This window comes from Mirounga leonina, unplaced genomic scaffold (genome assembly GCF_011800145.1).
Source record: "Mirounga leonina isolate KUSES-001 unplaced genomic scaffold, KU_Mleo_1.0 Mir_481, whole genome shotgun sequence".
NCBI classification, from domain to species: domain Eukaryota; kingdom Metazoa; phylum Chordata; class Mammalia; order Carnivora; family Phocidae; genus Mirounga; species Mirounga leonina.
In genome coordinates this window covers 2,016,616-2,044,551 of record NW_023270773.1, presented here as the reverse complement: position 1 = coordinate 2,044,551, position 27,936 = coordinate 2,016,616, and the positions used below count along the sequence as shown (strand labels likewise).

Here is a 27,936-nt window from a genome sequence, read left to right as displayed (position 1 = left end):
TACTCATCATCGAAAACGTCGCCTAAACTGACATTTCCCTTCTCGTCTTAGTTCCTCCGTAAGCCTCTATGCTGCGCCCGAGGCCCAGAGAGGATGAGGGCCGGGGGGTCCCGGGGGCGCCGAGGGCAGGGCTCCCGAGCGCTTCCCAAGCTCACTTAAACTGAAGAATCTTCTCAAATTTTTCTGACCGAGTTTTGTGTATACTAAACCTATATTTAAAGCTTTTGTATGTTCTGGGCAAGTTTACTGCTCCTTCGATTTGAGCACTTTGGTTTTTGTATTGTCTTTTGTGATGGCATTGAAACATTTTTACTAGTGGTCTTCTGCCTTATTTTGTAATTTTTTTTTTGTAATTGATACCAACGAAAACTCTTACCACTTTTTTTGTTGGTCTTCTGAGAAATCCAAGCTCCTTTCGAAACCAAATGAACGGACCGTGAGCTGGCTTCAGGGAAGGACATTCATGAGACCACAACCAGATGTGCTGGTAAAGTGTTGGAATGTTCCACCCTCTTAAATTCCTAAACAGTAAATATCATCCTGTGACTTTTATTTAAATTATTTAAAATATTTTTTTCCTTAAAGAATGGGAGGTGATGCCAGGATCATAAATGCATTTAACTTGAACTATGTAGTGTTCTCTGGCACAGCACATCTGCTTTAGAAGTGTGGTTTAGTTTTGTTGCCGTTTTATATATACATATATATAGTATTTTTGTACCTAATGCTTATTCTTGATGGCATCTGTCAGATATTAGGCAAGATCAGACATGGGAATTTTTCCAAAAGCCCTTTAATTTACCTGAGGACCTCACCAGGTACTTATAAAATCCAAGTGGTTTTAGTATCTAGAAAACTAATTTAAGTTCCAAAACGACCTACAGCAATGTAAACCGTCCTTTGTTAAAGGCTCTTGGGTGGACCTGCAGCCCAGGGTGGCCTGGCCGTCATGCCTTGGGCCAGGTAGGTGTGGCCGCTGGGCACAGCTGGAAGGACGGACAGATGGACAGCAGCCAGAAGGTTTGCCCCTTGGAGCAGGACTGCCACGCTCACGTGCACAAGCCTCCTTCAGCCTCCGTGTCCAGCCCTCTGTCCTCTGTCTTTGTGAGGTTGAACAATAAAGCTTCCACTGTCAGATGGTGTCCTTCCCCGTAGCACCTCCTGTCTCGGGCGCTCTGCTCTGATGCTGGGAGCTTTGGGTCTGGGGTCTCCGAGCTCCTCCTGTGGCCACTCCGGTCCCATGTGGTGACATGCAGCCCGCCGTGTCCCGGAGCACTGAGCCACCGGGCTCCCCACCCGGCAAGTCTGGGAGGAGGGTAGGGGGCTGGTGCACGTAGCCCGAGAAAGCCTCACCTGAGCTCCCCCCGCCCCCAAAGGCTGAGGAGTCCGGGAGCCTCCTGGGACCCTCCCTCTCCAGGGCCTCCACCCGCACCCGCACCCTGAGCCACCAGCAGCTGTGCGTTTACACGGCTGTCCCCGCGCGCAGCCCTCTCCTGGGTGAACAGGCTCTTGGCATCCTGGGCACAAACACTGCAGTGTAAGCCTTTCAGCAGCTACCTGATGTCTCGGTGTAGCCGGGAGGGGTCGTGGTGAGGAGGTCGTGAAGGAGGATGACGAGGGCCTGGCCCCGGGCAGAGGGGTGAGCGGGCGCTCTCTAGAGCCCCGGCCCCCGGCTGCAGGCTGCCACAGGCAGAGGACTGCAGAGGGACAGGGTGCACGGGGAGCACAGCCCTTGTTCTCCACACACAGGACAGCCCGTGACTGGTGTGAAGCAAGAGGACAACGGGCGGATGAGCTCTGGGAAGGGGGCCCAGATGGCACCTGCATGGACGTGCACGAGGGGCTTGAACCGAGGCAGCGAGAGACCAGGCTTGGGTCTGGGGTTCAGCATCAGAGGTGGAAAAGGGGGAGCCCAGGTATGTTCTGGAGCCGCTGTGGACATCTGAGGCTTGGGTGAAGGAAAGAACCAAGGACCGAGCCTGAAGTTTGCAGTGTGACCAGCTGGAGGGGGTCGTGGCCTGTGCCGGCCCGAGGACGACAGGCCTTGGGAGTGGGTGTGAGGGGTGGACAGCTGTCGCCACGCTTCTGCAGAGGTGCTCTGGGAAAGCCGAGGTAGCGGCGTCAAGGTCAGGAGCAGGGAAGCCACGCTGGCACGGGCTACAGAACGAACAGAAAACAAAGGGCGGGCCTGCACACGTTAGGGTTTTTTTTTTTTTTTTTTTTTTTACATTTATAGAAAAATAAAGTCAAGGGAAGGGATTCTTTAAGTCCGGAAACGCTGGTGAGGCCGGTCTGGAAGCCCTAGTGCTGGGGTGAGGGATCGACTGTTTGAGCACGAAGTCAGGCCCGGGGGGCGGGGGGTGGGCAGCTGCTCCCACGTGCGCTCTGCTTACCATCCTGGGGCAGGGGGTCCTGGGCACAGCCCCCACCTGGGCCGGGCGGCAGGAGCTCCCCAGCATGGGCAGCACGCAGGTGCAGCGCCCAGCCCGTGGCCCCAGGGGAGGAGGTCCGGGCTCTGCAAGCCGGTGTTTCTAACCAGGTCCCAGGTGCCCCACTGAGTAAACAGTCCCCAAGTCAAGGACGCAGACGGGGCGGGGGAGGGTAGGAGAGCCAGAGGCAGGAGACTGCCTTCCTCCCCGGCCGGGCTGCAAGGCGGGCCTAAGGGCAACAGCCCATGCCCGGCAGTCTGAGACGTGGGCTGGGGCTCGGCCCGGGGCCACTGTACCCGGTGAAGGCTGGGAAGGCCCGTGGACTCCGAGGGCCAGGAAAGGGGACTCGGGCAACAAGTAAGAGCTTTAGTGAGCTGTAGTCGGAAGGGCAGAGAACTCTGTGATGTGGACACAGGCCCCCAGCCCTGAGTCCCTCCGGGGCTCCAGAGGGGCCGACCTGCTGCTACCATGAGCTGAAGTCCCCAAAGCCTCGGCTGGGCTTCTTCTTGGCCACAGGGACAGCTGTGCTGGTGGAGGGCTCTTCCTCTGCTGCCCGTTTCCTGGAAAGCGGAGACTCGCTCTGGCTGCTGGGCGTGGACCAGTCCCCCGCGCTGGGAACCCACGCCCTCCCGCAGCACCTGCTCGGTGTGAGGTCACAGTCACATACGCAGCCCCCCCCCCCCCCGGGTCCCCATGCCCGGGGGCGCGGCCCCCCCCCCCCCCACCCCCCCCCCCCCCCCCCCGGGGTCCCCATGCCCGGGGGCCCCCCCCCCCCCCCCCGGCACCTGCTCACCCCCCATGCCCGGTGCTCGCTCGCCACGGGCAGCGTCTGACCCGTGGGCACTGGGAGGCTGGGAGAGCAGCACGCAGACGGGACGCGCGCCCTCACTGCACTCACGTGGCCGCTGGATTGATGTACTTGCCCACCCCCTGGCGGTACGTCTGGGGGCCCTGGCTCCCCGGCTTGGGCTGGTGGGTTTTTCCTGTGCTTTCTGGGGCTGCCTCCTCGAGCTGCGTCGTCTTGCGCTGCTCAGCAATCTGTGACGGAGCACGGTGACGGCTGGCCCGGAGCCCCGCAGGCCGGGCAGGGTCCCCGCAGCCCCTGCCCCCCTGGTGGCCCCCTCACCTGAGCATCGGCCTCCTCGTAGGGGTCCACAAACACCGTGGTGGAGTCGATGCGGATCTCCTCCTAGCAGCAGAGGGGGGCAAGTGAGGGGACAGCAGGAGGCAGCAGGCCCCTCCAAACCCGCCTGCCCGGTGCCCAGCCTGGGCGGCGATCCCCCGTTCTCTCTCGGCACATACCTTAGGGCGGTCGGTTTTGGGGTCGCTCTCCACGTTCTCCATGGCTGTCAGTGTGTCAAAGCCCCCAACAACCCTGCGGCCGAGGGACAGGGGTACCTCTGAGTGTGCCCCAGGGCAGGGCACCCCCAAAAGCCAAGTCCCTGTGGCATGGCAGGAAGAGGGGCAGAGGATGGGCCTGAGAAGGTGCCACAGGGATGAGAGGCCTGAGGTTGGGCGGGGGGGGGTCAGAGCAGGGCCAGCGGGCCACAGTACTCGCACTGCTTCCATGCACCCTAGCGCTTTTTGTGTGACAGGCTGCCGAGCTGAGGGGTGTGACACGCCACGAGGCCACAAGCTGGAAATACCATCTGGGCCTTCATAGGACAAGAGGACAGAGAGGCGAGGACGTGCCCAGACTTGCAAATTGGACCCAGCCAGAGGGGAGCCCAAGGGGGGCGAGTTTGGACACAGCAGCTGGCCAGAGGGGGCTAGAGCGGCCCGCCCCTCGGCTGGCAGGTCTGCGGAGCCACGTCCCCTGGCCAACAGAAAGGCCCAAGTCCCCACTTCTGTGTGGCCGTGACCGCAGCAGTGATGGTTGTGGGGGCAAGCAGGCACTGAGCCAGGTGTGGGGGCAAGGCAGTGAGAGGGTCCCACTGGGGAAGAAGCCTACCCGCACCAGCACCCCAGATCTCTTACCGCCCGAAGATGGTGTGCTTCTTGTCGAGGTACGCGCAGGAGCGAAAGGTGATAAAGCTGGGCGAAGAGGAGAAGGGGAATCAGGAAAAGCCTGCGAGCTTCCCCCGTAGCCTGCTTAGCCCCCAAGACTTCTGGGCACACACCAGGCATCCCCATCCCCCCAAAGCAGCTCTGGGAAGCTGGAGTTCCTTGTGTGTGCGGCCCCCACACCCTGCCTGGTCAGGGCAGGCCGTCAGCCAAGGCCGCCCAGGGGACCGGGACCCCAGCTCTGCCTCCAGCCCCGGCTGCTGCCAGCTTCTGGCGGACAGACACTGCCAGAGCCCGCGGGCAGAGGGGGAGACTGGACACCTGAGCCCGTCCCATTGTGACAGCAGCTGAAGAAGCAGGGATGCTGAACTGAAAGAAAGGACACGGGCAGGAAAGGGAGCAAAGACGCCAAGGAACGTAGGTAAACACCCCTAAATGCTGACCTAGTAAACTTTCACATCGAATAAATTTAAATGTCCAGCTATCTGAACCTGGGAGCTGGCTGGGCTGGGGGGACGGCTCGGGCAGGGTCTGTCTGTGAGGAAAGGAGAGAGAGATTAACTGGTAACTGCAGACTTTAAATCTACTTAAAGCCAGAAGTGACACTTAACTTCCACAGCAGGAGAAAAATAAGAAATGAAAAATTTAAAAAAAAGGGGGAGGGAACCAGGAAGTACAAATTAGGATAACAGAAAATATGGATACTGACTGGAAGTATGCACCTAAGACCGTCAGTTTGAATTAAAATAACCCCAAATCTAAGTGTGTGTCATTAAAAAGACGGCCCTAAAGCTTCGAGAATCTGGAAAGCTCCAAGTAAAAGAAAGGAAAGAGGTCTAACAAGAGATGGAGAGAAGCAGTGTGGGCAGGGCTGCCCTCCCGGGACACCAAACGATGCCGCCCACGTCCCGACGGCCCACGGCACGCACAGTCAGCAAGGGACAGAGGCCCTTTCCAGAAACCCACTCCACCGGGGACAGCACCACTTCCGAGCCCACCAGGCCTGACCAGACACGGCCAGCGGGCAAGTCTCCACAGACGCCAATGCCCACAAGTGTGCAGACCTGAACTCTGGCCACCAGGTGGGTCTCTCTGCCATGCGTTTCTAACACAGGTCGGGAAGCTTAAAAGGGAATGAAAGAGTCCTGAAGAGAAGGAAAGACAAGCAATAACAGGGCAAACAAAGATATACCAGAAAGGAAGTAAAGTCTATGATTCGTTCTTTGACCTAAGAAGACAGTGAAGCTGGGAAGTGCGTGCCCGTCAGCATGTGCAGACCTGGATATTTGTGGAGGCGGAGCCTGAGAAAGGAGAGAAACCGGAGGAAGCCAGTGAAGATGGAAACAGAAGGAAATTACATAAAATAAAACCAGAAAAGCCCTCCGTAAACCATTAAGGAGAGCGGGAATGCAGACACCACGGAAGTTTGGAAAGCTAGAGATGGACCAGTTACATTCTGGCAAAACAGAAGCTACCCAGATGGCGCACAAAGTGGAACCCGACTAAGGAATTAGTGTGAAGAATCCGCAAAAGCTGTCCTTGGCAAGCTACCTTACCAAGCAGACCCCAATGTAAGCTAACCCTCCCCAGGCTGTGCACACTGGGGAGGGTTAGCTTACATTGGGGTCTGCTTGGTAAGGTAGCTGACCAGCCAGCCCCGGCTCTGGGGTGAGGACTGTGGCACGCGGCCTAAAGCAGTGGCCGGTGGACCACCCGGTGCGGCAAGGACCAGCCCAGGTTTATTCCAGGACAAAACAGTGACAGCAAGGCTGGTCAACCCAGAGCTTCTATCCACAAATTCCAGAAGGAAGAGAAAATGCTCTGACCAGAGTAACAGATGCTAAGAGAAAAGCATCTGGAAACACAGCCTCTCCCAAAAAGTAGGCCCAGCAACAAATTTGATCAGATGGCAAAAGAGCATGTAACCTGGACAGCAGGACGCCCACATCCTCTCCTTACAGGCCTGACCGGGAGGGGACTGGTGTTCACGCTGGAAGAGCGGAACACCACCTTGTGCTGATAAACGTGAGTATCTAGGAAACCCAAGACACTCTTAATAAAAACCATTCCAATTTTAAGAGATTTTAATAAAGCAGTTAGATCTAAAATCAATTTTTTAAAAAAAGGTTGTTTCAGAGAGAGAGTGCGTGCATGCACACAAGCAGGGGGGCAGGGGGGAGGGGCAGAGGGAGAGGGAACAGACTCCCCGCTGAGCAGAGAGCCTAAGGCGGGACTCGATCCCAGGACCCTGGATCATGACCTGAGCTGAAGGCAGATGCTTAACTGAGCCATCCAGGCACCCCCCAAAATAGACTTTCTCTATATGAGCAACAGAATTGGAAAAGAATTTTGATTTTAAAATATCAAATTAGGAGCACCTCGGTGGCTCAGAATATATACTGGAATATATTTTAAAGTACTATGGGTGATTTTTCCAACTGGAAATACCTGGAAAAAAATATCTGGAATACAGACGCCTAATCTAAAAAGCTCTGAAGAAAAATACAAACCTCCTCATAAAAAACAAAGAGGAAGGAATTGACAAAGAACAAGCAGAAACAAAGAATTTTTAAAAATCAGAAATAATGAAACTCAGGTGAACTCCTACAGCTCCCAGAGAGGGAATGACAGACAGGTCAAGAGAAACCCTGGCTGGATGGGCACCCCCATTCCACCCAACCGGACGGTTCTGCAGGGGAATCCCATCAAATGTGCAGGAAAGCCGTCACCCCCGATGCCACCATCACCAGCCGCCACGTTGCGCAGACGAATCTCCCCTGTCCTGCCCACCCCATGGCGTGAGGCTCCTCCAGAAAACTGTCTTGCTGGGCGCCTGGGTGGTTCAGTTGGTTAAGCGACTGCCTTCGGCTCAGGTCATGATCCTGGAGTCCCTGGATCGAGTCCCGCATCGGGCTCTCTGCTCAGCAGGGAGTCTGCTTCTCCCTCTGACCCTCCCCCCTCTCATGTGCTCTCTCTCATTCTCTCTCTCTCCAATAAATAAAATCTTTAAAAAATTAAAATAAAAAAAAAATTTAAAAAAAAAAAAAGAAAGAAAAAGAAAACTGTCTTGCTACCACCCCGAAGATGCCCCTCCACCCCTGCCCTGCCAGGCTGGGTCTGGCCGCTCCCCTCCCCACACTCACTCCCGTTGGGCCCTCACCCCCTGCCTTTCCATCAGAACACGGGGCCACCCGGGCCCGTACTTCTAGCCCATTCTCACCCCCTCGGCTGACCCGCTAGGACCAGCCTAGGTGTTGCACGCATCAGACATTATCAGCGCTGCAAGCACAATTCTCATGCCCTCCCCAGGTCTCCCCGTTTCTATAAATGCAGTGCACATCCTAGGCCACCCCCTGCCTGGGGCCAGCATCTGCCACCTCCCGCGGCCTCCCTGGGTCTCTGAGCAACCACCCACGTTACTTCGTGGGCCCGCGCCACAAGGCACACACATGGGGGAGGTAGGAGTCTCCTCCAGGGCGCTGCCCACTTTCTGGGCGAGATTCAGGTTGAGCACACCCTTTAAGACAAAGCTGAGAGGGAGGACCCACCCACAGGCGCCCGCTGACTCACAACTGAGACTTGTTGGCGTTGGGCCCCGAGTTGGCCATGCTGAGGATGCCCCGGCCCGTGTGCGAGAGGTTGGGCCGGAACTCGTCTTTGAAGGGCTTTCCCCAGTACGACTCCCCGCCTGCAAGAGAAGCAGCATGGCTGGCGGCACCGACGCCGGGGTCCCGGCCCCGGTGCCGCCAGTGGGACGCAGCCCAGCTCCAGAAATGTGTGCTGAGTGCCGAGGGGCACCGCCGAGTACTTCAGAGGGCAGCCCTGGCCCCAAGGGACCCTCGTCACCATCTCCCCATGGATCCCTCCCCAGCCCCCTGGCCCCTCGGAACCCTGCGTGGGGCCGGACCCCTAGTTCAGGGAGTAAAGGGTGGAAGCTGCAGGTCATGACTGCTCACACCACACTGGGTGAGGGAGCGGCCTGGGCCTCGGAGCCGACAGGCCCAGAGGGGTCTCTAGAGCGACCAGAGGGCATCGTGTTGCCTCTCCCCGTCCATCCAGGCCTTGCGACCCTCTCAAAGTGAGAAAACTGAGGGATGTGCCTTAGGTCACACAGCAGGTTGGTGGCTGGCCTATCGGATTCCACATCTGGAACTCTCAACACGGCCCTCCCCACCAGCCCCCCGCCCCCCCATGGCCTACAGAGAAGCCAAAGCTGCCGGGGGAGCCCTCGGCCTACCTGTGCCTGTGCCGGTGGGGTCACCCCCCTGGATCTGTGAGAGGAACCAAAGCCAGTCAGCAAGCTGTGCCCATGAGCCCGAGCCCCTGCCCGGCCCTGCAGCCGCGGCCCACCTACCTCTGGTGAGGAGAGCGCCCTCCCGGGCCACCCCCCTCAGGACCCCAGCGTGGGGGTCAGCCCCCCGCACGTTCCCCGCCCGAGGAGCAGGGGCTCACGGGTACGACTCCCAGGAGTCACCTGCAGCACGCGCCCCGGCCAGGAGTCCCACGGCCTCCACGGACGCGCAGGTGTGCGGCCAGTGCGACTCTCGTCACTCACCACAAAGTTCCTGATGGATCTGTGGAAGATGGTGCCGTCGTAATACTGCTTCTTGCAAAGCTTGATGAAGTTTTCACAGGTCTTTGGCGTCTACAGAACAGCCCAGATACCTCTGTGAGGTGAGGAGCAGCCGACGGGAGGAGCGCAAGCACCACCGGGGCCCCTCTCAGCAGGGCTGCCGGTCAGCTGCGCGGCCCGGACGCGGTAAAGCAGGACCCGTGAGGCTGAGCTGCGGACACCGGCATCTGCCGTGACCCGGAGCGAGGGCCGCCGAGAGACGCTCAAGCAGGTGGGGGGCAGGGGGGTGTGTGTGGGGGGAGCCTGACCCCTTTCGTGTGATGGGTGCACACGCCCCTGCCCAGAACACGGGCCCAGGAAACACAGTGCGCGGCTAACGGGGTCCCTTCCGGCGAGGGAAGTGCGGGTCCCAGGCCTTCTAGGGACCAAGTGGGACATTCGTCCTACCACAAGCGCATACCAAGGGCAGCTACGGATTTAAGACCCTGGAAGGGAGCGCGGGCTCGGGGCGGGGACGGCGGCCACACGCACCATGTCGCAGTGCAGCTCCAGGTTGAGGTCGCCCTTGTTGGTGTGCAGCCGCACGTAGCCCTTCTTCTTCACAAACTGGTAGCGCAGTACGTCCTCGTCGATGGCAGCTGCAAACCGAGGCCCGAGCTCTGTGCTGCCCTCTGGCTGGGGCAACACCCCCCGACCCCACACACCAGGCTCTGGGGAGAGCCCAAGGCTCGGCCCCAGCCAAGCCCGGGCTCACAGGACCCTGGCCGCAGGACAGGGTGGGTGTAGGGGGCAGAGGGACGTGGCGCGGCTCGGCAACGGGGGGGGGGGGGTACTAGAAAAGCCTGGACACGTGGGGTCGGTGGGGAGGAAGGGGAGGAAGGGGACCTGTTAGGCCGAAAACACGAGAGGAAGGGGTGCAGGGCCAGTGCTGAGGTGGGACGTGGGCTGGAGCCCAGGGTGGTGCAGCCCCGACGGGTAGAGGGAGGACCTCCTGCCCCCGGCCGGGCCCCTGCTGCAGCCCGTCGCTGCCTGACCACGTGGGAGCTGCCGAAGCCCCCGTGAGGGCCGGGCACGATGGAGTGACGCTTGGGGGGGGGGGGGCAGGACGCCCGCCCTCGGCCGCTGTGAGGCAGCACTGCTGAGGACGCAGGCGCACGGGCAGCTACCTGCTTCGTGCGTGGTCTCCGGAACCATGGCGGTGGAGGTGAAGGAGGCGCTGACCTTCCCAGTGGAATAGTGCGCCTGCACAGGAAACCAGGGGGCCCATGAGCAGCGGCCCGGGAGGCCGAGACCCCATGGCTTGGGGCCGCTCAGGGCCCTTCCTCCAAAAAGCTGTCCCTGGCCGCCACCCACAGAGCCCAGCAGGGGCTTCTGGGGCGCTTGGCCCTCTCCCTAAAGGCTCAGGGAGTGAGGGGACCGAGCGGGGGCACGTGCGACGAAGGGCCTGGACCGGGCAGGAGGCTGAGGCCCAACTGGCCAAGACTCTCATGGCAGCTGAGGCCCTGGACTGAACTAGGAACTGGTCACTGCTGAGGTTCACAGTACGAGGGACTCTAATTCCTTCTCAAAGGTTTCAGTCTTTTACAGTAAACAGATTGCTTTTCCAATCAGGAAAAAATAAGCCCCAATATGTTGTATTTTTATCCAAGACAGAGAAGGAAAAAAAAAGGGGGATTTCTCCCCATCAGAAAGAAATACACCAAAATGCTAAGCGCTATTGTTTTAAAGGGGTGGGACTGTGAACAAACTTTCTTTCCTCTTGCAAGTTTTCCTGGATAATTCTCTGGGAGCCACGCTATCCCCCATAGCCCTGCCTGAACAGGGGAAGGAGCAGCTTTGGGGCCAGACAGGCCGGGGCACAAATCCTGGCACCATCACTGCCAACTGGGGGCCTCGGGGCCAACCAGTGGGTGTTGCAAGAAGCAAACGTGACACCCAGGCGGTGGGCACCAGCTGTGCCCTCCTCTCAGCACCACTGCACCCTCAAACACCCCTGCAGTCTCTCCCTGGGTTTCCTCTGGGCACCAAGGGACCAGCTCTGTCCCTTCCCCACTGTCCCGAGGCTACAGTGTCCCGTGGTAACCAGGCAGAGGTCCACCCAGCCTCCCCACTCCAGGCTGCTGAGCTCGGGCCAGGGTGAGATAGAGACCCCGTGTGGCCCCCAGCACACGCCCTGCCACCCCCAGCCTCAGTGCAGGCCACCTCTGGGCCCCCAAGGGGTAGCTGGGCTCTGAGGGGTCCTGGCCACCTCCCTCCAAATGTATGCCAGGGCCCCCACGAGTCCCTTCCCCCAGGACCCCTCTGAGCGCAGGCTGGCTACGCTGGCAGCTGTGTGGCCCTCTGCCTACTCACAGCATTCAGCTTGTCCACTTTCTTCTTCTCGGGGAACTTCATGGTGGCCGCCAGGACCTCGTCCCCTTTGAACTCCTTATAGAGCTCCTGCAGTGTCTCGCGGGTCTCGGTGTTCGTATTTTTCAAATAATAAGATGGGTCCTGTCTGGCCTTTTCCTCATCTACAAAACAGCACAGTGTCCCTGCTCAGCCAGCCGATCCCCCAGCAATGTCCCCAGACAGGCGTGACAGGGACAGGAGGCCAGAGCCAGCTGCAACAGCAGAAGCCCGGAATAGGACGCAGGCCAAGTAACCCAAGCCTCCACATGGTGACACTTTCCTGGTGGCCACGATGCAGGGGAGGGGGTGCGGGGAAGAGCTCGAGGCAACAGCCCGCAAGGATGGCAAGTCAGCCCGCCCACAGTTTCGGCTGTGGTCAGCTCTGGACTCCGTCCCCAGCGGTGCCCTGGCCCCAGTCACACCCCCTCCCAGGACCTGCGTCCACACCAGAGGGACCCAGCAGCCCGCAGTCATCACCTGTCCCCGCAATGGGAACAGAGACAATTTCTAAGGAGCGAGAGGAGGACCTGGGAGAGGACGTGGCCTCAAGGGACCCTGGGGCGGAGGCAGGAGCCAGGCCTCCACTGTATGCGGCTGTGGGCACCAAGCATATGGGCCCCAGCTGGGACTCCCCACATCAGGCCCCTGTGGGCGGGCGTGGGCGAGTGCGGTCCTGCGAACCTCGGCACAGAAGCGAAGCATCAGCCGGTCTGGGATTGGGCAAGGCTCCTGGGTGCTCCCGCCGCCAGCAAGGTGAGGGCTTTACCCAGAAAGCACTGACCTGTTTCACCCAAACCCCTGGCACCCAGGCCAGCTGTGGTTGTACCTACCAGGATCTGTTATTTTTAGGTTATTCTTCACATGGAAGAAATTGGAGACGTTGAATTTGTCCAAATTGGTGGGGTCCTGCAGCAAAAAGAACACACGCAGCAGAGTGAGCCGGGCAGCAAAGGATGGGCGGGCGGCCTGAGGGTCCTGGGCCCAGAAGGAGAGAGGCTGGGGGCAGCACAGAGATCTGGGCTATCGAGCAGGGAACGGAGGGCACCAGGTGTCAGGAGCAGGCTCTGCCCGGGCAGGGCCACAAGCAGGGGTGGGGACAGCGGCACACTGTGTCCCCTTCTCCCCGGCACACGGCTGATGAGCACGAACGGACGTTCATCTAGGGGATGTGGGCAGGCATGGGGCAGCCACCTTAGGCCTCCCACAGCCCCCCGCGCTCCCTTCAGCCCGGATGCCACAGGGCCTGCAGTGCCTCGGGCCCTGGTGACGGCAAGCCCACCCCGTGGGAGGGAGCACACATGGACCGCTGAAGAGGATGGGACATGCCAAGGACAGGAACGGCCCACGAAGGCCATCTCCGAAGTTTCTAAGTCCAGGTCTTTCAGGAACCCACTCAGGGCTGACACCTAGAGGCACGCCTATGCTCGACGCTGGGGCAGGGCACACACCAGCCTGTCCTCTCCCACTTGGATACGGACATGGCTTTGGGGGCAGAGATGAGCGGCCCTGACGCAGCAAGGACAGGCATCGGAAGGAGAGATGTGACAGCCAGATGGAAGCGGCCGTGTGAAGACCTGGGCTGACAGAGAGCAGGGGCGCTGGGGCTGGGGGCGCTGCCAGGAGCTGGGGGCAGCTGGGAAACCGCAACCAGTCAGGCCCCAGAGCCTGGGCAGGGAGGTGGGATTGACAGAGGGCACCCACCTGGAGGGTGATGATGTCCTGCCGAGAGAAGGGCTCGTCCGTCAGCAGGTCTCGGAAATTCTTGGCCTTGATATTTAGCTGCTCCACTGCCTGCAGCCAGGAGGGAGCCCACCGTTATGGTGCCTGCCCCAACCCTGGCCCTGGGTGGGTGCCAGCGCCACTCCAGGGGTGAGGAAAAGGACGGCCTGACCATGTACCCACTGCCGAGAGCCCCACCACGCAGGGCGGAGCCTGCTGAGCCCCCGGACACTCGAATCAGCCATCTCAGCAAGGCTCACCGAAGGACACTCCCATTACACACGTGACATCAGCAAACAGGCTCAACAAGGCCGGCCATGCAGCTCTACCAAACCCCTTGCACCAAATCTGTGTACTCTTTGGGCAAAAGCGACCCCGGAGCCCCTAGGGCAGCGCTGGCCACCCAGACCCTGCCAATGGCCAGGGACAGGTGGGAAAACAGCTCAGAGGGGGCTTCCCTGCCACACGGCGCCAACACGGCTGCTGCTGCGCCCTCTGCCGGCCCACCCGGAGCAGCAGGCTGGGGGCAGGGAGCGGGGCCTGCCCACCATCCTGCATCTGCCCCTCCAGGGGATGCCAGCGGCGGTGCAGGGGGGGGGGGGGGGGCGCCTGGCTCAGCACTCCCCTCAGGCCTGGGCCTGCCCTCAGAGCACAGATTCCCTCCCAGGGCCTGATCAATGAAGACAAAGACTGTGGGGCAGACCCCTGGGGTACAAAACCACACGCCAGGTTTCCGGTCTGGAGGCCGCAGGAAGGGCACACCTCTTCCCGACTGCACTGACGAGGCCAGGCTGTGCCCACGGTGCCTGGTGCAAACTCAGCGCCAGCCCAGGGTCGCCCTGAGCCACACACCTGAAAAGCCTACATGTGACACAGTTCCTGAGAACCCACCTCATAGGTGTAGACGTTACCAGTGGTCCTGACAGCTACGATGTGGGTGTTGTTGGTGAACACGGTGAACAGCACTGGGCAGTGGTACTTTCCTAGAAAGAAGGCCCATGCAAAACCAGTCAGAGAAAGGGCTAAGGTCAGAGCAAGGGAGGAGGCAGAACCCCGTGTCAGCAGGCCCAGAATGGAGACCCAGAGGGACAGTCAGCCGCTCACGCCCCCTGCTCCAATCCCAGTGGGGAACTCCCAGTCATCCTGCAAAACCCAAGCCCTGCATGGCCTTCCTTGGAGGAGTCTGCACCATCAGCCCCCAGCCCGCCGCTAGCAGCCACCACCCTAGACAAGATCTTCCTCCTCCATCTCAGACCTTGCCACGTTCCCTAACCTCCTTTACCCTCGCCTGCATTACTGCAACAAACTCCCACTGCCCTCCCCACCCCTGCCCTGCTGACTCCACACCAGGCAGCCAGGAAGCCCATTCAAGTAAGTCCCAATGAATACATTGTGGAAAAAAAGATCAGAGATTGAGGAGATAGCAATCACACGGATTTGTGTGGACTTTTAAAAAAATCTTGATTTGAGGGGTGCCTGGGTGGCTCAGTCATTAAGTGTCTGCCTTCGGCTCAGGTCATGGTCCCAGGGTCCTGGGATTGAGCCCCACATCGGGCTCCCTGCTCGGCGGGAAGCCTGCTTCTCCCTCTCCCACTCCCCCTGCTTGTGTTCCCTCTCTGGCTGTCTCTCTCTCTGTCAAATAAATAAATAATCTTAATTTGAAAACTATAAAAAAAAAATTATGAAAGCATTCCAGAATTTTGACTACGGGCTGGATATCTGATGATACTAAAGAATTCCCGTTAAATTTTTAGGTGTGATGATAGTACTGATTACTTTTTAAGTCCTTATCATTTACAGATACACACTGAAGTACTTAGGCATGAAATGACATGGTATCTGATACTTGCTTCAAAATTACCGAAGCAGGTGCCACAGGGGAGCAGATAAAATCACACAGCCCTGAGTGGACAGGAACTGAAGCTGGGTGATGGCTACGGGGCAGGGGATCACCATACTAATTCTCTCTACTTTCATGTGTCTGCAGTTTTCAATTAAAAACAAAGCCAAAGGGGCACCTGGGTGGCTCAGTTGGTTAAGCGTTCGACTCTTGACTTCGACTCAGGTCATGGTCTCAGGGTCCTGGAACTGAGCCCCATGGCAGGCTCCGTGCTCAGCGTGGAGTCTGCTTGAGGATTCTCTCTCCTCCTCTCCCTCTGCCCCTCCCCCTCCTCACGCACATGCCCATGCTCTCGCATCTTTTAAAACAACAACAAAGGGCGCCTGGGTGGCTCAGATGGTTAAGCGTCTGCCTTCGGCTCAGGTCATGATCCCAGGGTCCTGGGATCGAGTCCCGCATCGGGCTCCCGGCTCAGCGGGGAGCCTGCTTCTCCCTCTGACCCTCTCCCCTCTCATGCTGTTTCTCTCTCGCTTGCTCTCTAAAAAATAAATAAAAATCTTTAAAAAAAATAAAAAAAAATAAAACAACAACAAAGCAAAAGGGGCGCCTGGGTGGCTCAGTTGGTTAAGTATCCCACTCTTTAAGATTTTATTTTTTTTAATTTTTTTAAAGATTTTTTATTTATTTATTTGAGAGAGAGAGGACATGAGAGGGGGGAGGGTCAGAGGGAGAAGCAGACTCCCTGCCGAGCAGGGAGCCCGATGTGGGACTCGATCCAAGGACTCCAGGATCATGACCTGAGCCGAAGGCAGTCGCTTAACCAACTGAGCCACCCCCAGGCGCCCTATTTTTTTTTATTTTTTTTAAAGATTTTATTTATTTATTTGACAGAGAGAGACAGCAAGAGAGGGAACACAGCAGGGAGAGTAGGAGAGGGAGAAGCAGGCTCCCTGCAGAGCAGGGAGTCTGACTCAGGGCTCGATCCCAGGACCCTGGGATCATGACCTGAGCCGAAGGCAGATGCTTAACCTACGGAGCCCCCCAGGCGCCCCAAGCATCCAACTCTTGATCTCAGCTCAGGTCTTGATCTCAGGGTTGTGAGTTCCAGCCCTGCACTGAGCTCCATGCTGGGTGTGGAGTGTACTTAAAAAAAAAAAAAAAAAGTGCTTGCTGGTAAAAAATGTTAAAAAAACCCCAGGTGAATGGTCAGATCTCGTCTCTCCTCTCTGGCTGGCAGCGGAGAGTCCTGTGGTTGCCCATGCCCTGCACGACTGCTCTGCTCGCCCCAACCCAGACCCCTCTGACCGTAGCCCCCTGCTTCCACCCCTCACACTGTTCCAGCAATACAGGCCTCCTCAGGGCCTTTGCACTGGCTGTGCCCTCTGCCTGGAATGCTTTCCCCCCACATCCCCTTATGCCTCCTCTCTCATCGGACTCCCACGCAAACCCCGTCAGCGTGTCTTGCTATGACTCTCTCCTCCCCGCTCCTTATCTTCGGTTGCTGGAAGCAGCAGCATCTGACACGCTATGGGGAGCTGTTTTCCAGTTTCCTCCCTCACCATAACGTAAGCTCCTTTTATTCCAGGAGGGATGTGGCCTGTTCTGCTCTCTGCACATGGCAGGCACTCAGTAAGTATGTGCTAAATGAGAGACACACTGTGGGCCTCTGAGTTAGCCGATCTCAGAGTGGGGGGTCTACAGTGCTTGGCTACCAGCGTGGAGCTCCCTGACCTCCAAGACCGTCCACAAAGCGCTGTGCTTCTGTTTTGTCGAGGCCACTCCCTCATTTACGGTGAGCTGGCACCAGCTCTGGGGCGAGACAGGCGTGTCAGGCCCCAGCGTCAGGTGCCTCAGCATCTTGCCGGGAGCGCAGACAACCTCAACCGTGGCATCTACACGGGCTGAGAGAACTGTGCCAGACCCACAAAGAGCCAAGAGCAAGGTCGGTGCCTGCGAGTCACCTCAGCTCTGGTATCTGACAAGACCAGCGGAGGGTGTGGAGGACTACAAAGCAAGATCCCTGGGCTGGGGTGGGCTTCACAAGCAGTGGTGAGGAGAAGCCCAGTCGAAGAACCCGGCAAATCCATCACACCCCCACACCCACCTGCCCTGGGCCTCTGAGCAGCTCCTGCCCCCAGCAATGAGCAGACCAGGGTCGCAGCTAGACAGGGTCCATGCCCACAGGGCCCAACTGTATGCACAAAGGCCATCAGCAACCCTCACGGCCCCACTGCCCTCGTGGGAAGAAGTGCCCAAACTCAACATTTCATCCCCCACCCCATCCCCAGCTTTAAACTACCTAGACCTTTAAGGAGAAATTATGTTACATCTTTTTTTTAATTGGGGTAAAGTACACATAACCTTTGCCACTTTAACCATTTTATTATTTTAAGTAATCTTTACTGCCAATGTGGGGCTTGAACTCACATCCCTGAGATCAAGAGTTGCATGCTCCACTGACTCAGTCAGCCCAAGGCGCCCCTACATATTTGAAAAATTAAGTGTCCAGCTTGATCAGAAAGGAATGATGGATTCTGCAGAGAACTTGGTGAGAAGCAGGGGCATTGGGGTCTGTGGCACAGTCTTTGAATTGGCTGTAAAAGGGATCACTCACCTTCCTTGTTCTTTGCAAAGTTCAGCTTGATCAGGGACCTCCCGTCCAGTTTCTGGAAGAAGAAGAATTAATAATTAGTAATAACAAGTAAGTGGCTGATGTGAAGAAACGCGGGGCCTATGAGGCTGGGTGAAGCAGAGAGATGGGCAAAGTCTCTGACCACGCAGGCCTTCACAGCTGCAGGCAAGAGGTAAAGCCGCAGGGGCCGCCCCACGGAACCCCCAGCCTCTGAGCGGCACCCTGACCCGCTCACAGGGGCGACCCCCACCTAGAGGCTGAGGGTGGAGGTGTGTTTTATACTTCTCAAATGTTGACACGTTTTTATTGTGAGCCCTGATGCACTGACTACTTCTGAAGTTAAAAATGAACGTATTTCTTCATCTGGCTGCGGGGCACACAGGCGTGCCCCTACTGTTCTGCTGTAGGACTATTTAAGAAAGAACATTAAAAAGTGGGGGGGGGGGGGGGGGGGATGGGTTGGCCTGGTGGTGGGTATTGAGGAGGGCACGTTCTGCATGGAGCACTGGGTGTTATGCACAAACAATGAATCATGGAACACCACGTCTAAAGCTAATGATGTAATGTATTGGGATTAACATAACAAAAAAATTTTTTTAAAAAAAGTAGAGGGGAAGGAATCAACACCCCCACATGCTGAGTGATGGGTCCTCTATTTTTCACAGTTCCTGCACTGTCTGCGGTTTACCTCTTCTATGGCAAACCTTACAATAAAACAAAGTCCAGGCAGCCAAAGGAAAAAAGCTGCCCTGGAGTCGGGGGCCTGGGTTGGAGCAAGTGAAGGGGGCCGTGGAGAGACCCCAATAGGGGGAGGCAAGGCTGCGTGCCCAGGAGCGCCTGACTGAGGGCCCACATCCTGGTGGCCCCTGGCCACTCTGGTGCAGGCCCGGCCCTGCCTACCCGAGCGAGGCACAGAGGAAACGCTGGTGGGCATCCCAGGGCCGGGCCCCTGTGTCCTCGCCCTCCCCTCCCCGGCCCAGTGCAGGTGAGCATTCAACTCAGGGCAGACAACAGGGTCCTCGCTCCGAGGCTGCTCCCATCAGATAGCCCTCCTCCTTCAGGCCCAGGCGGCCTGGGTCATGACCCTGCACATAACATGCTCCTCCTGGGTCCCCGAGAAGTGACATGGGCCAAGCCAGCCCTTGGTGAACTGCCCTTGGTTAGCTGCCATATTGGGCCTGGCCAGAGGCCGAGGTTTTGGGGCCCTGCAGAGCACCCGTGAAGCAAAATGCCCAAAGCAACAAAAAGCGCCCAGAGGCAACCGGATGACAATATCCACGGGGAAGGAGACCGAGGCCGTGAGGACAAGCATGGACAAGAAGACATGAGGGAGTCCAGGGGCACAGTGGGGCCGGAAAGCCACCCCTGGGAGCGCAGAGTGCAGACCCTCAGCCTGACCCCGGCTGTTCCACTGAGGCCGGCGTGGCATTCGTATCAGGGAAGGCAACGGACCCTGAACACAAGCCAATCACGGGGCACAGGCAGGCAGCACGGACCCCACAGGAAGCCCCCGGAAGCCCACAGTGGCTCCCAGCAAAAGGCCTCACAGGAACACTGCCAGTCACGCTTCCAAATGACCAAAACTGAGAAAGACACAGCAGACACCCGAAGGACAGCGCTCTCCTTAGGGAGGCCAGGCTGCAAGCATCACCTCAACCGTCTGAGAAAAAAGCCCACAGGCTTTTTCTGGTGGCCAGGCCCAGAACGTGCACCCCAGTCTAGCCCCCTTTCTTCCAAGGGCAGGGAGGGACCACTGATGAGTCACCCACCTGACGCGAGGGGCCCACAGCACCCTACACTCTGTCACAGGGGCCAGCGGAGTCCAGACAGCACAGAAGGGCCTCCAGGAATCAGGTAACAAGACCTCGGCTAAGTAAAGAACCAGTGACATTTCACCTGTCCTACCTACGCTGGCAACCAGGACACGGTTCACACGGCTTGGCCCTCACTGCCTCCCCGTCAAGCCTCACAGAGCCCAGGTCCTCCTGGGCCTCCCTGACGGCGGCCTCCACCCTGCACGGCCTCCAGGGTCTCCGTCACAGAACTGACCTGGCCTCACGCAGCCTGCTGCCTTCCCCATCAGGACAGGGCCTTATCCTAGCAGACACAGCTCCAAGGCCCTGGCTCTGGCCGGCTCTCAGCTCCACGGTGCCAGAACCGGCCGCCTCCGTATTTCATCAGGTTAACCTCTCAGCCTCACGCACCTCCCCAGACACCCTGGAGCCGACTGTCCTCCAAGGTCACACAGAAGTGCCCACCCTCCCTGCTGGCCCTCCTCATTCCACCTCCACCCCAACTGCCTGCCCCTACTCGTGCACCCAAATCCCTCCTGCCGCTCGGGGCTCTGCTTCTGAGGGGTCCGCCTTCCTGCTGAAGCCCCACTGGCCCGGAACACCAAGCACAGGCTAGATCACCTGGTTCCACCTGTCCGTCCCTGGCATCCCTGGCATAGGACATGCTAACTGATCCAGTCCTCCAAAGATGGGACTGCACTAAAAGGCCCCTACTGGGCTCTCCCCGGCCCCGGGGAAACACAGACCCTGATGTGATGGCCCCGCAAGGCCCACAGGTCCATTTGTAACAGCAATGGTGGGTCCGACCTCTCTGTGCCACCTCCTCAGCCTTCTTCCTGGTCCAAGTTTGCACAGCACCTCTCGCGCAGACAAGTGCATAGCTCCCTGGCTGCTCTCCCACCTTCCACCCTTGCCTCCCTATAGTCCTGTTTCCCACACCGCAGCCAAGGCGAGCCTTTAAAACACAGTCCCAATCGTGACACGCTTCTGCCCGAAACCCTGCCCAGTTCCAGCACCCCCAAAACAAACCTGAGCTCCCCCAGGGCCTTCAAGGCCCCCGTGACGTGGCCTCTATCTACCACCATCTCCCCCCTCCAACCCCGGTCTCAGCTTCGATGGCACTGCTCCACAGACGCTCCCCAAGACCACCCCCCCGCCGGCTCCCTGCCGGTGACCGCCTCCGCCTCCCACAGCCAACAGCTCACAGGCCCTGCACACAGCACAGGCTCACACCTCGCTGAATAAGTGGCTGCAACTGAGGAACTGAAGAAATGGGCCTGCAGTGTGAGGGAACGCGAGGGCTCCGAGAAGTAAAGGGACCACAGGAAAGTGGGAAACGTAGCAGCCCCACGGGTTTATGATGGAGGCAAGGCGGGGGGGCAGAAAAGGCGACTAAGCTGGAACTTGGCTCTGCACCCAACCCGTGTTGGGTGCAGAGATTACTTAAAAATAAAATCTTAAAAAAAATTAACGCTTTCATACTGAGGCGAGGCAAGGAAAATGTCTAAAACCTGCTGATACTCGTTGGGGGAAAGGGGAACAGGCGTTTGCAACTTCCCTGGAGGACAATTTGCCAGTAGCTACCAAAACAGAAAATGCACCCACCCTGCGACCCAGCAGTCCTGGGAGGACACTCGTATATGTGTCCAGAGAAACGTGCACAAGGGTAGTCCCTGTCCGCCGTAACAGCGGGTGACTTCAAACACGCCGCGGCAGCCCCCCAGGAAGACGCATGCAGCCACCACAGAACACAGCAGGGCTCGACGCACGGGTGTTCAGATCTCCAACACTCCAAGGGGTGTGAAAGCAAGGTACAGAGGCGTTTGCATGTGTGACTGCATCCATGGCCCAAGGAAAGAAGATGTACACCTGCACAAAAGTGTGCACGTGAGGGAACATTTCCAGAAAGGAACAGTGTGGGGAAGGGAGGGGAGGACAGTCCCATTCACAGTGCCCCGTGAACGGTCCTCTACCGTGCTTGTGTGTACGCGAAAACCACAGACCCAAAGGACAGACGCGAGGATAGCGTTCACTCGGCATCACTTAAACTCCTGCCCGGCCACCTACCTCTCCATTGCTGGGGTTGGTCCCATACTTCTTAAGCCAAGGGACGATGTTACTGAAGGGAAAAGAGGAGAGAATGTCGGCCAGGCGGACAGGTGCGGCCCGGTGGCAAGGCCACCATCCAGGAGGGCCCCGTCCGGGTGAGAGCTGCAAATGGGCTTCGCTCCGCTTCACTTCTGCTAGCACCTTGCCTTGACCAAGGAAGTGAGGAGTGTTTCTAGATACGTGGGTTTCAATAAAAACACACCTAGTGTTTTTTTGTGGTTACGGATAAACAACACAAACCAGCGAGAAAAGATACATGTAAATGTTGATACGTCCATACAGTGAGATACTGGGCCAGCATCGAAAGTCAGGCTTCCAGAGAATTCTGAACGACACAACTGAGTGAAAAATGGATTCAGAACTATCTTCGCGTGGGGCGCCTGGGTGGCTCAGTCGTTAAGCATCTGCCTTCGGCTCAGGTCGTGATCCCAGGGTCCTGGGATCGAGCCCTGCATTGGGCTCCCTGCTCTGCGGGAGGCCCGCTTCTCTCTCTCCCACTCCCCCGCTTGTGTTCCCTCTCTCACTGTGTCTCTCTCTGTCAAATAAATAAAATCTTTAAAAAAAAAAAAAAAAGGAACTATCTTTGCAGTATTATCTCAACCATGTACCACAAATAAACTCACAGAAAAAGAGGAGTATAAATGTTGACAGTAGTTATCCTGGATAGTGTGATTATGATAAATTTTTCCTTTTATTTTGAAGTATTTTCCACATTCTCTAAAAAGAGACTGAAGCATGAAAAAGTTACAGAAGCTGGTTTATGTTGGAACATAAAACTGAGCATCATGCTTCAAAACACAGCACTGGGAAAGTATGTACCTAAATTATGACTCTGCTTTCATAAAGTGAAAAGTACTCAAGTTCATTAACATCCAAAACAGGTATAGGTAGGCCAATTAGAACCCTAGGCTCCCCCATGCGCGGGGAAAGGTCAATGCCACCCCAAGCAGGGACAGTAGCGCCTGCCAGCAAGGCTGCCTGGCCAGGGGTCACACCAACACTGCGGCCTCATCCCCGAGGCTCTAAAGTCTCTCCTGGGTCCCCAAGAGGCCACCCAATGCTCCCGAGGTTGCCAAGACCCCAGTGTGTGGCCTGGCTTGGCACTACCTGAAGCCACAACCCCTCCAGCTGGTCCCATACCCCCTTCCTGAGTGGGTGTCCACAGTCTCACCCCTTTTGTTAACTCTAAAGTCAAGGGAAAACTCACAGCAAGTCAAAGACGACGCCTTCAGGGGTGCAGACTGGGTAGACGAAGGGCTGCAGAGAGAGACTGAGAAAGGCCAGAGTCACTCCGGGTCACGCAGTGGCTCCCGTGACTTCTCCCTTTGTTCCTCCCTGCTTCCCTCCAACAATTCCGGGGCTCCTCTGCCCAGCCGGGGCCAGGGGCCAGTACAGAGGTGACCCCCACATCCTCGCCCCTCAGAAGCTCCCTGCACACACCAATCAATACAAGGCAAGGGTCCCAGGAGGTGCTGAGGGGGCCTTGGGGGAACAGCAGCCGAGTTCTCCCCACTCTCTCTGCCGTGTCACCTGACATGTGTCATCATGTTCGAGCCCAAAAGAGGTTCCTGAGGGTAGCCTTGGGGCAGCAGGACTGGAATTCACTCCCTAAAACCTCACATGGCATGCAGGCCATACTCTTCTACTGAGAGCTGCCCTCTCTCATCCCAAGAGACTCTGGTGGACCTATCCTGGTCTGGGGGTGCCCTGCTTGCTCCTGCTTAGAGTGTGCACACAATTCCCCCCACATGTCCAAGGGGTAGGCACATGACTCAGGCAAGTGCCCTAGGAGCCCTGGGTAAGTTCTAATACATGGATATGGGGGTAGATGGGTCTGCAGAGACCCAGACTGCCATAAGCCATTTACCACCTCATGGAGCATCTACTTGGGAAAAGCAGAACATACAGATGAAGGGAGACTGTACATGGTGACCTTGCTTGAGCCAGTACCCTTTTTCCTTTCACAGGAAGGAAAGGAAAGGATGGATCCTTTCCATCGCTAGCCATCAAGAGCCCTGGCTGACCTGGCTTATTTGTAAATCGGTCATCTCTAAGTTTGGTCAGCACAGGTCAGTCCCCCGGACCTGGACAGCCTGGCAGTGACAGGGTCACCTCCCCAGATGCTGCTCCAGAAAGCCCTCCCTCTCTGGCCCAACCTACTACTCTAACCCAGTGGTGATCCTGCTGGGGACTGATGAAAACAGGACCCAACACTAAAGCAAGCTCCAAATGGCAACACACCATACATGCATTTTCTCCCAAACGGGTCTTGAAGGGCATATTCTCAAAGCACATTTTTACCCAGAACCCAAGGTAGTTAAAAAGTGGGTGAAACACAGTTTAGAGACCTCTTGGAGGAACTAGGAACCAAGGATGAAAGTATTTCCATAAAATCCATTCATACACACTCTGAATGAGAACAGATTCCCATGAGGCTGATGACAAAACTTGGTGGGGAGAAATCCAGCCAATGATGCCTGGGTCTCACTTGTTGACCCTCCCTGAGCAAGTGCCAGGAGCAGGGAAAGCCCTCACTCAGTGCTCCGAGGGAGCCTCCAGGGGCAGACCAAGTGGCTGCATCCTGGCCCTTCCTGCCCTGTGGTGTCTGGCGGAGAACACTAGGAGCGCTGTCAGTTCTCAAGGCTCATCGTGACCTACGGAATCAGAAACCAATGGGACACACACACATGATGCATGTGTCCAGAGCAGGGATGATCACAGCTTGAGCTTGGGGAAACTGAGGCCCAAATGGACTATCCCCAAACCCCCAATGTCTTGAGGTTCATTAATGCTAGCCCCACTTCTCCAGCAGACCCACCTTCTGTTCATACACATACTAACCATGGTAGGAAGAAGCCTCTGAGTGTCTCTACAGCTGGGTCTCTCCCCATCCCCACCAGTAACCTGTGTTCCTGGTGGGGGGGAAGGGGTTCACAGTATCATGACTATTACTGATGCTGTTACTACCTAGACTCTGGACTAAAAGTAAAGCATGAAAGACATGGGCCCAGAGTCAGTCCACGGGGTTCAAGCCTCGATGGCATCACTTTCTAGATGTGACACCGGGGTGAGGGACTTCCCACTTTTAAACACTGATCCTCTCAAGTGTAAAATAGGCTTAATGACAGAGTCTACTTACCTTGGAAGGTAAAAAAGAAGCTAAAAGAAACAATGCATAAACATACAGACACAGAATGAACAGAAAGTAAGTTATTAGTTCTTATCACTGTTAGGTCACCTTTTCTCAATTCAAGGAAGATCTAGGTAGGGGAACACAGACAGAACCCACATCTGCATCTCCAAGGATCAGATTCACTGTCAAATAATGAGTATCAGAAAACAACTAGGAGGGACAGATTAACACTCAAAACTCTTACCTGCAGTGATCAAAAGGTAAACGACGAAAATTTGCTTGTGGAATATCTGTTTAAGATGAAAATAAAAGAAAGTTTATTCTGTGAATAACCTCATGGATGTGTTCTTACCAATAATTCAATCCCACGTTAAGAAAAGGTTCATGTAAACTACCTACTGCAAAAACTAGTGTAGTTTAAAAAACCTTTCAGTAAGTAGAACACATGGAGTACATCAAGAACATACTTAGAGGAAAAAGCACATACTTGCTTAAGCCACTGCAGTTGGGTTTCTCCCACAACCCTAACACCTTTGCTGTGGGGTCTGGCTTGGCTTTCCAAGACAGCTGTGCTGGTTTTATCCCCAACAGCAATTAATGAGAACGTGCTCTTTTTACTGCAGCCTTGATAGATTTGGGTATTATCATTCTTTTTATTCTTTATTAACTTGACAGAAAAAAGAATGTTATTTTAATCTATGTCAAAAAGTATCACCACTGGGGCGCCTGGATGGCCGTCAGTTAAGCGTCTGACTCTTGATTTCAGCTCAGGTCATGGTCTCCGGGTCGTGAGATCAAGCCCCACGTCTGCTCCGTGCTCAGTATGGAGCCTGCTTGAGACTCTCTCTCTCTCTCTGTCCCTCCCCCAGCCTGTTTTTGCTCTCACACGTGCTCTCACACACACAAAAAATATCACCACCAAGATTAAACATTTCTCATGTGTTTAGTATATTTTCTCTTTTGTGAATTATCTGTGTTCTCAACCTATCCGTCTGCTACACTTTGTGTTTTTTTGTTTTTTTTTTTAAGATTTTATTTATTTGACAGAGAGAGATACAGCGAGAGAGGGAACACAAGCAGGGGGAGTGGGAGAGGGAGAAGCAGGCCCCCTGCGGAGCAGGGAGCCCGATGTGGGGCTCGATCCCAGGACCTTGGGATCATGACCTGAGCCGAAGGCAGACACTTAACGACTGAGCCACCCAGGCGCCCCTCTGTGTTCTTGTTCATTATTAATTTTTACAGTCTCATTGTATAGTGAAGACATCATTCCTTAATTACACCCCCCCCACACACACACACACATACATCCACACCAAGGGAAACAGAAGGATTTCATGCCTTACCTGGTTTCTTGCCACCATAGAAGTGAGTGTATTCGGCACAGGTAATGTACCTGAAGAAGAGAAAGAGAATATTACTACCACCCCCCTTTATAAAGAGGACAGTCTCTGGAAGTAAGTGATGACTGAATCGTTTCACTCATTCAGCAAATGCTTATTAAACACCTACTTTGTGTCAGACCCATAGTGGTAAATACAACAGAACACAGGGATACACAAATTAATAAGCAAATACAAACAATCCTGCTTTCCTCTGAAGAAAATGAACAAAACTTAACAGAAGTCTTGATGATGCAAAGGAGCTAGCCATGGGAAGATCTCGGGGAAGAACTTTTCAGGCAGAGGGACCAAGCAGGCTTATCACATATAAAAGCCCTGAGACAGGAACAGCTGTTGTGTTTTCAGAAAAGGGTGAAGTCGCTGAAGAAGAGTGTGCACACGGGCATGGGGCAGCAGATGAAGAAGGGTGGTGGTCGGACCTCTCGGTCTTACCCAGAAGCTGGGTAAGAGCTGTGGATCAGCTTTAAGCAGTATGGAAAGCTGCTGGAGGGTTATGAGTAGGGCCCTGGCATGATCTAACATAAGTCCTCAAAGCCTCACTCTGGCGCCTGTGTAGAGAGGGACAAGCAAGAGAGGCAGCAGAAAACCAATCAGGAGGCAACTACAAAGGTTCAAGGAGGAGCGGACATAAACTCCACCTATGGGAGGGTTGGTGGATGAGTGAGAAGTGGTTCCTGGAAGAACCACAAAGATTTACCGATGAACAGGGGGAGGAGAGAGCCGCAGGAGAGAGGCACCAAGGCTAACTCCCAGACTTCTGACCTAAGAAACTAAATAGCAGTGTGACCACTGAGAGGGGGGGAAATGAGGGGGGAGCATATTAAATTTGAGATGTCTATCAGACCTCCAACTGGAGATGTTGAGTAAGCAGCTGACTATTTTAAGAGAAGAGACTACAAAGAAGAAGGTAAAGGGAGGAAAACGTGGAGAACATGGATGTATGAAGTCTGGGAGAGAGGGAGGAGGATCCAGCAAAGGAGACTGAGAATAGAGAGGCCACTGAGGCAGACATAAAACCAAGACCATATGGTGTCCCACATACTAAAGAAGGGCTTCAGAAGGAGCGAGATGGTCAGCTGTGTCATATGCTGTTGAGAAGCCCAACAAAATGAGAATTGTGAACTGACTACTAGACTTAGCAACAGAGAAGTTACTGGGATCCTGACAAGAGTAGTGCTGCAGAGTAAAGCCTGCCTGGAATGGTTTCAAGAGACATCAGAACACAGCAAGCAGATGCAAGTGTTTCACGTCTTGTTAGAAAAACAACAACAAACCACAGTGGCAGCTGGAGGGGAGCACGGGGCAAGACTAGTTTGTTTTAAACTGCAAAACTCGGAGCATGAGTGCAGCCCGACGAACCAGCACGCAGGGAGACTGGAGGAGCAGGACAGCAAGGGGCTGATTCAGGAGCAGAACTCAAGAGTGCAGGGGCCCGTGCTCGCCCAGCGCCGAGGTGGTGGGTGGGCCACGCTCGGATGAGGACACCTACGGTGCGTTAGAACCGGGAGCCCGGGAGACCTAGGCGCCGGGGTATGGGGTGGGGGGTAATTCTCCGCCTGGGGAAGGGGTCAGAGGCTTCTGGGACGAAGCGGCATTTGAGAGTGGCTCTGGGAACCAGCTCTGAGAGAGGGAAGGGGTCGGCGCGGAGTGCGGGACAGGCGGGCACCGAGCCGAGCGGGGCTCCGCTCCCGGCTGCGGCTCAACTTACATCTTGTCCTTCTGATGCTGTCGCTTCCCCATGGCGGCGGCGGCTGCGGCTGCGCTGGCAGTGCCAGGACCAGCGAGCGCGGAGAAACGACGGCAAACAATCCAGATTCCGACTTCCGGGCCCAGCTCCCTAATTACTTCCGGGTCCCGCGGACCCGCCCCGGAAGTGGGCGAGGGGCGTGAGGGAACGGTGGCGCTTGGTGCCA

At 56.3% G+C, this 27,936-nt stretch overlaps 1 protein-coding gene across 2 annotated transcripts; it reads right to left on the bottom strand.

The window, feature by feature from the left end:
- Positions 1-775: 775 nt before the first annotated feature.
- Positions 776-27,875, bottom strand: PPIL2 (peptidylprolyl isomerase like 2). 2 transcript variants are annotated; one of them, XM_034989204.1, is made up of 21 exons: positions 27,732-27,875; positions 25,967-26,016; positions 24,868-24,913; positions 22,698-22,760; positions 21,449-21,500; positions 17,571-17,622; positions 14,008-14,099; positions 13,099-13,188; positions 12,228-12,303; positions 11,359-11,519; positions 10,173-10,248; positions 9,538-9,644; positions 8,989-9,078; positions 8,671-8,704; positions 8,004-8,121; positions 4,407-4,463; positions 3,732-3,804; positions 3,556-3,618; positions 3,328-3,467; positions 2,887-2,989; positions 776-2,157 (listed from the first exon to the last, which is right to left on the bottom strand). In XM_034989204.1, the coding sequence occupies exons 1-20, from the start codon at positions 27,761-27,763 to the stop codon at positions 2,893-2,895; spliced, it is 1,569 nt and encodes a 522-aa protein (XP_034845095.1). In that variant the 5' UTR covers positions 27,764-27,875; the 3' UTR covers positions 776-2,157; positions 2,887-2,892. The 2 variants fall into 2 exon arrangements, with proteins under 2 accessions (XP_034845095.1, XP_034845094.1); XM_034989203.1 differs by having other exon boundaries at positions 776-2,989.
- Between the last annotated feature and the right edge of the window lie 61 nt (positions 27,876-27,936).

Bases quoted from the DNA above. Each gene is read 5' to 3' on its own strand.
- PPIL2 (XM_034989203.1), bottom strand. From the start codon at position 27,763: ATGGGGAAGCGACAGCATCAGAAGGACAAGAT. The intron at 26,017-27,731 runs GTAAGTTGAGCC...TCTCTTCTTCAG, and splicing joins CAGCATCAGAAGGACAAGAT to GTACATTACCTGTGCCGAAT. The intron at 2,990-3,327 runs GTGAGTGCAGTG...TCCGCTTTCCAG, and splicing joins TACATCAATCCAGCGGCCAC to GAAACGGGCAGCAGAGGAAG.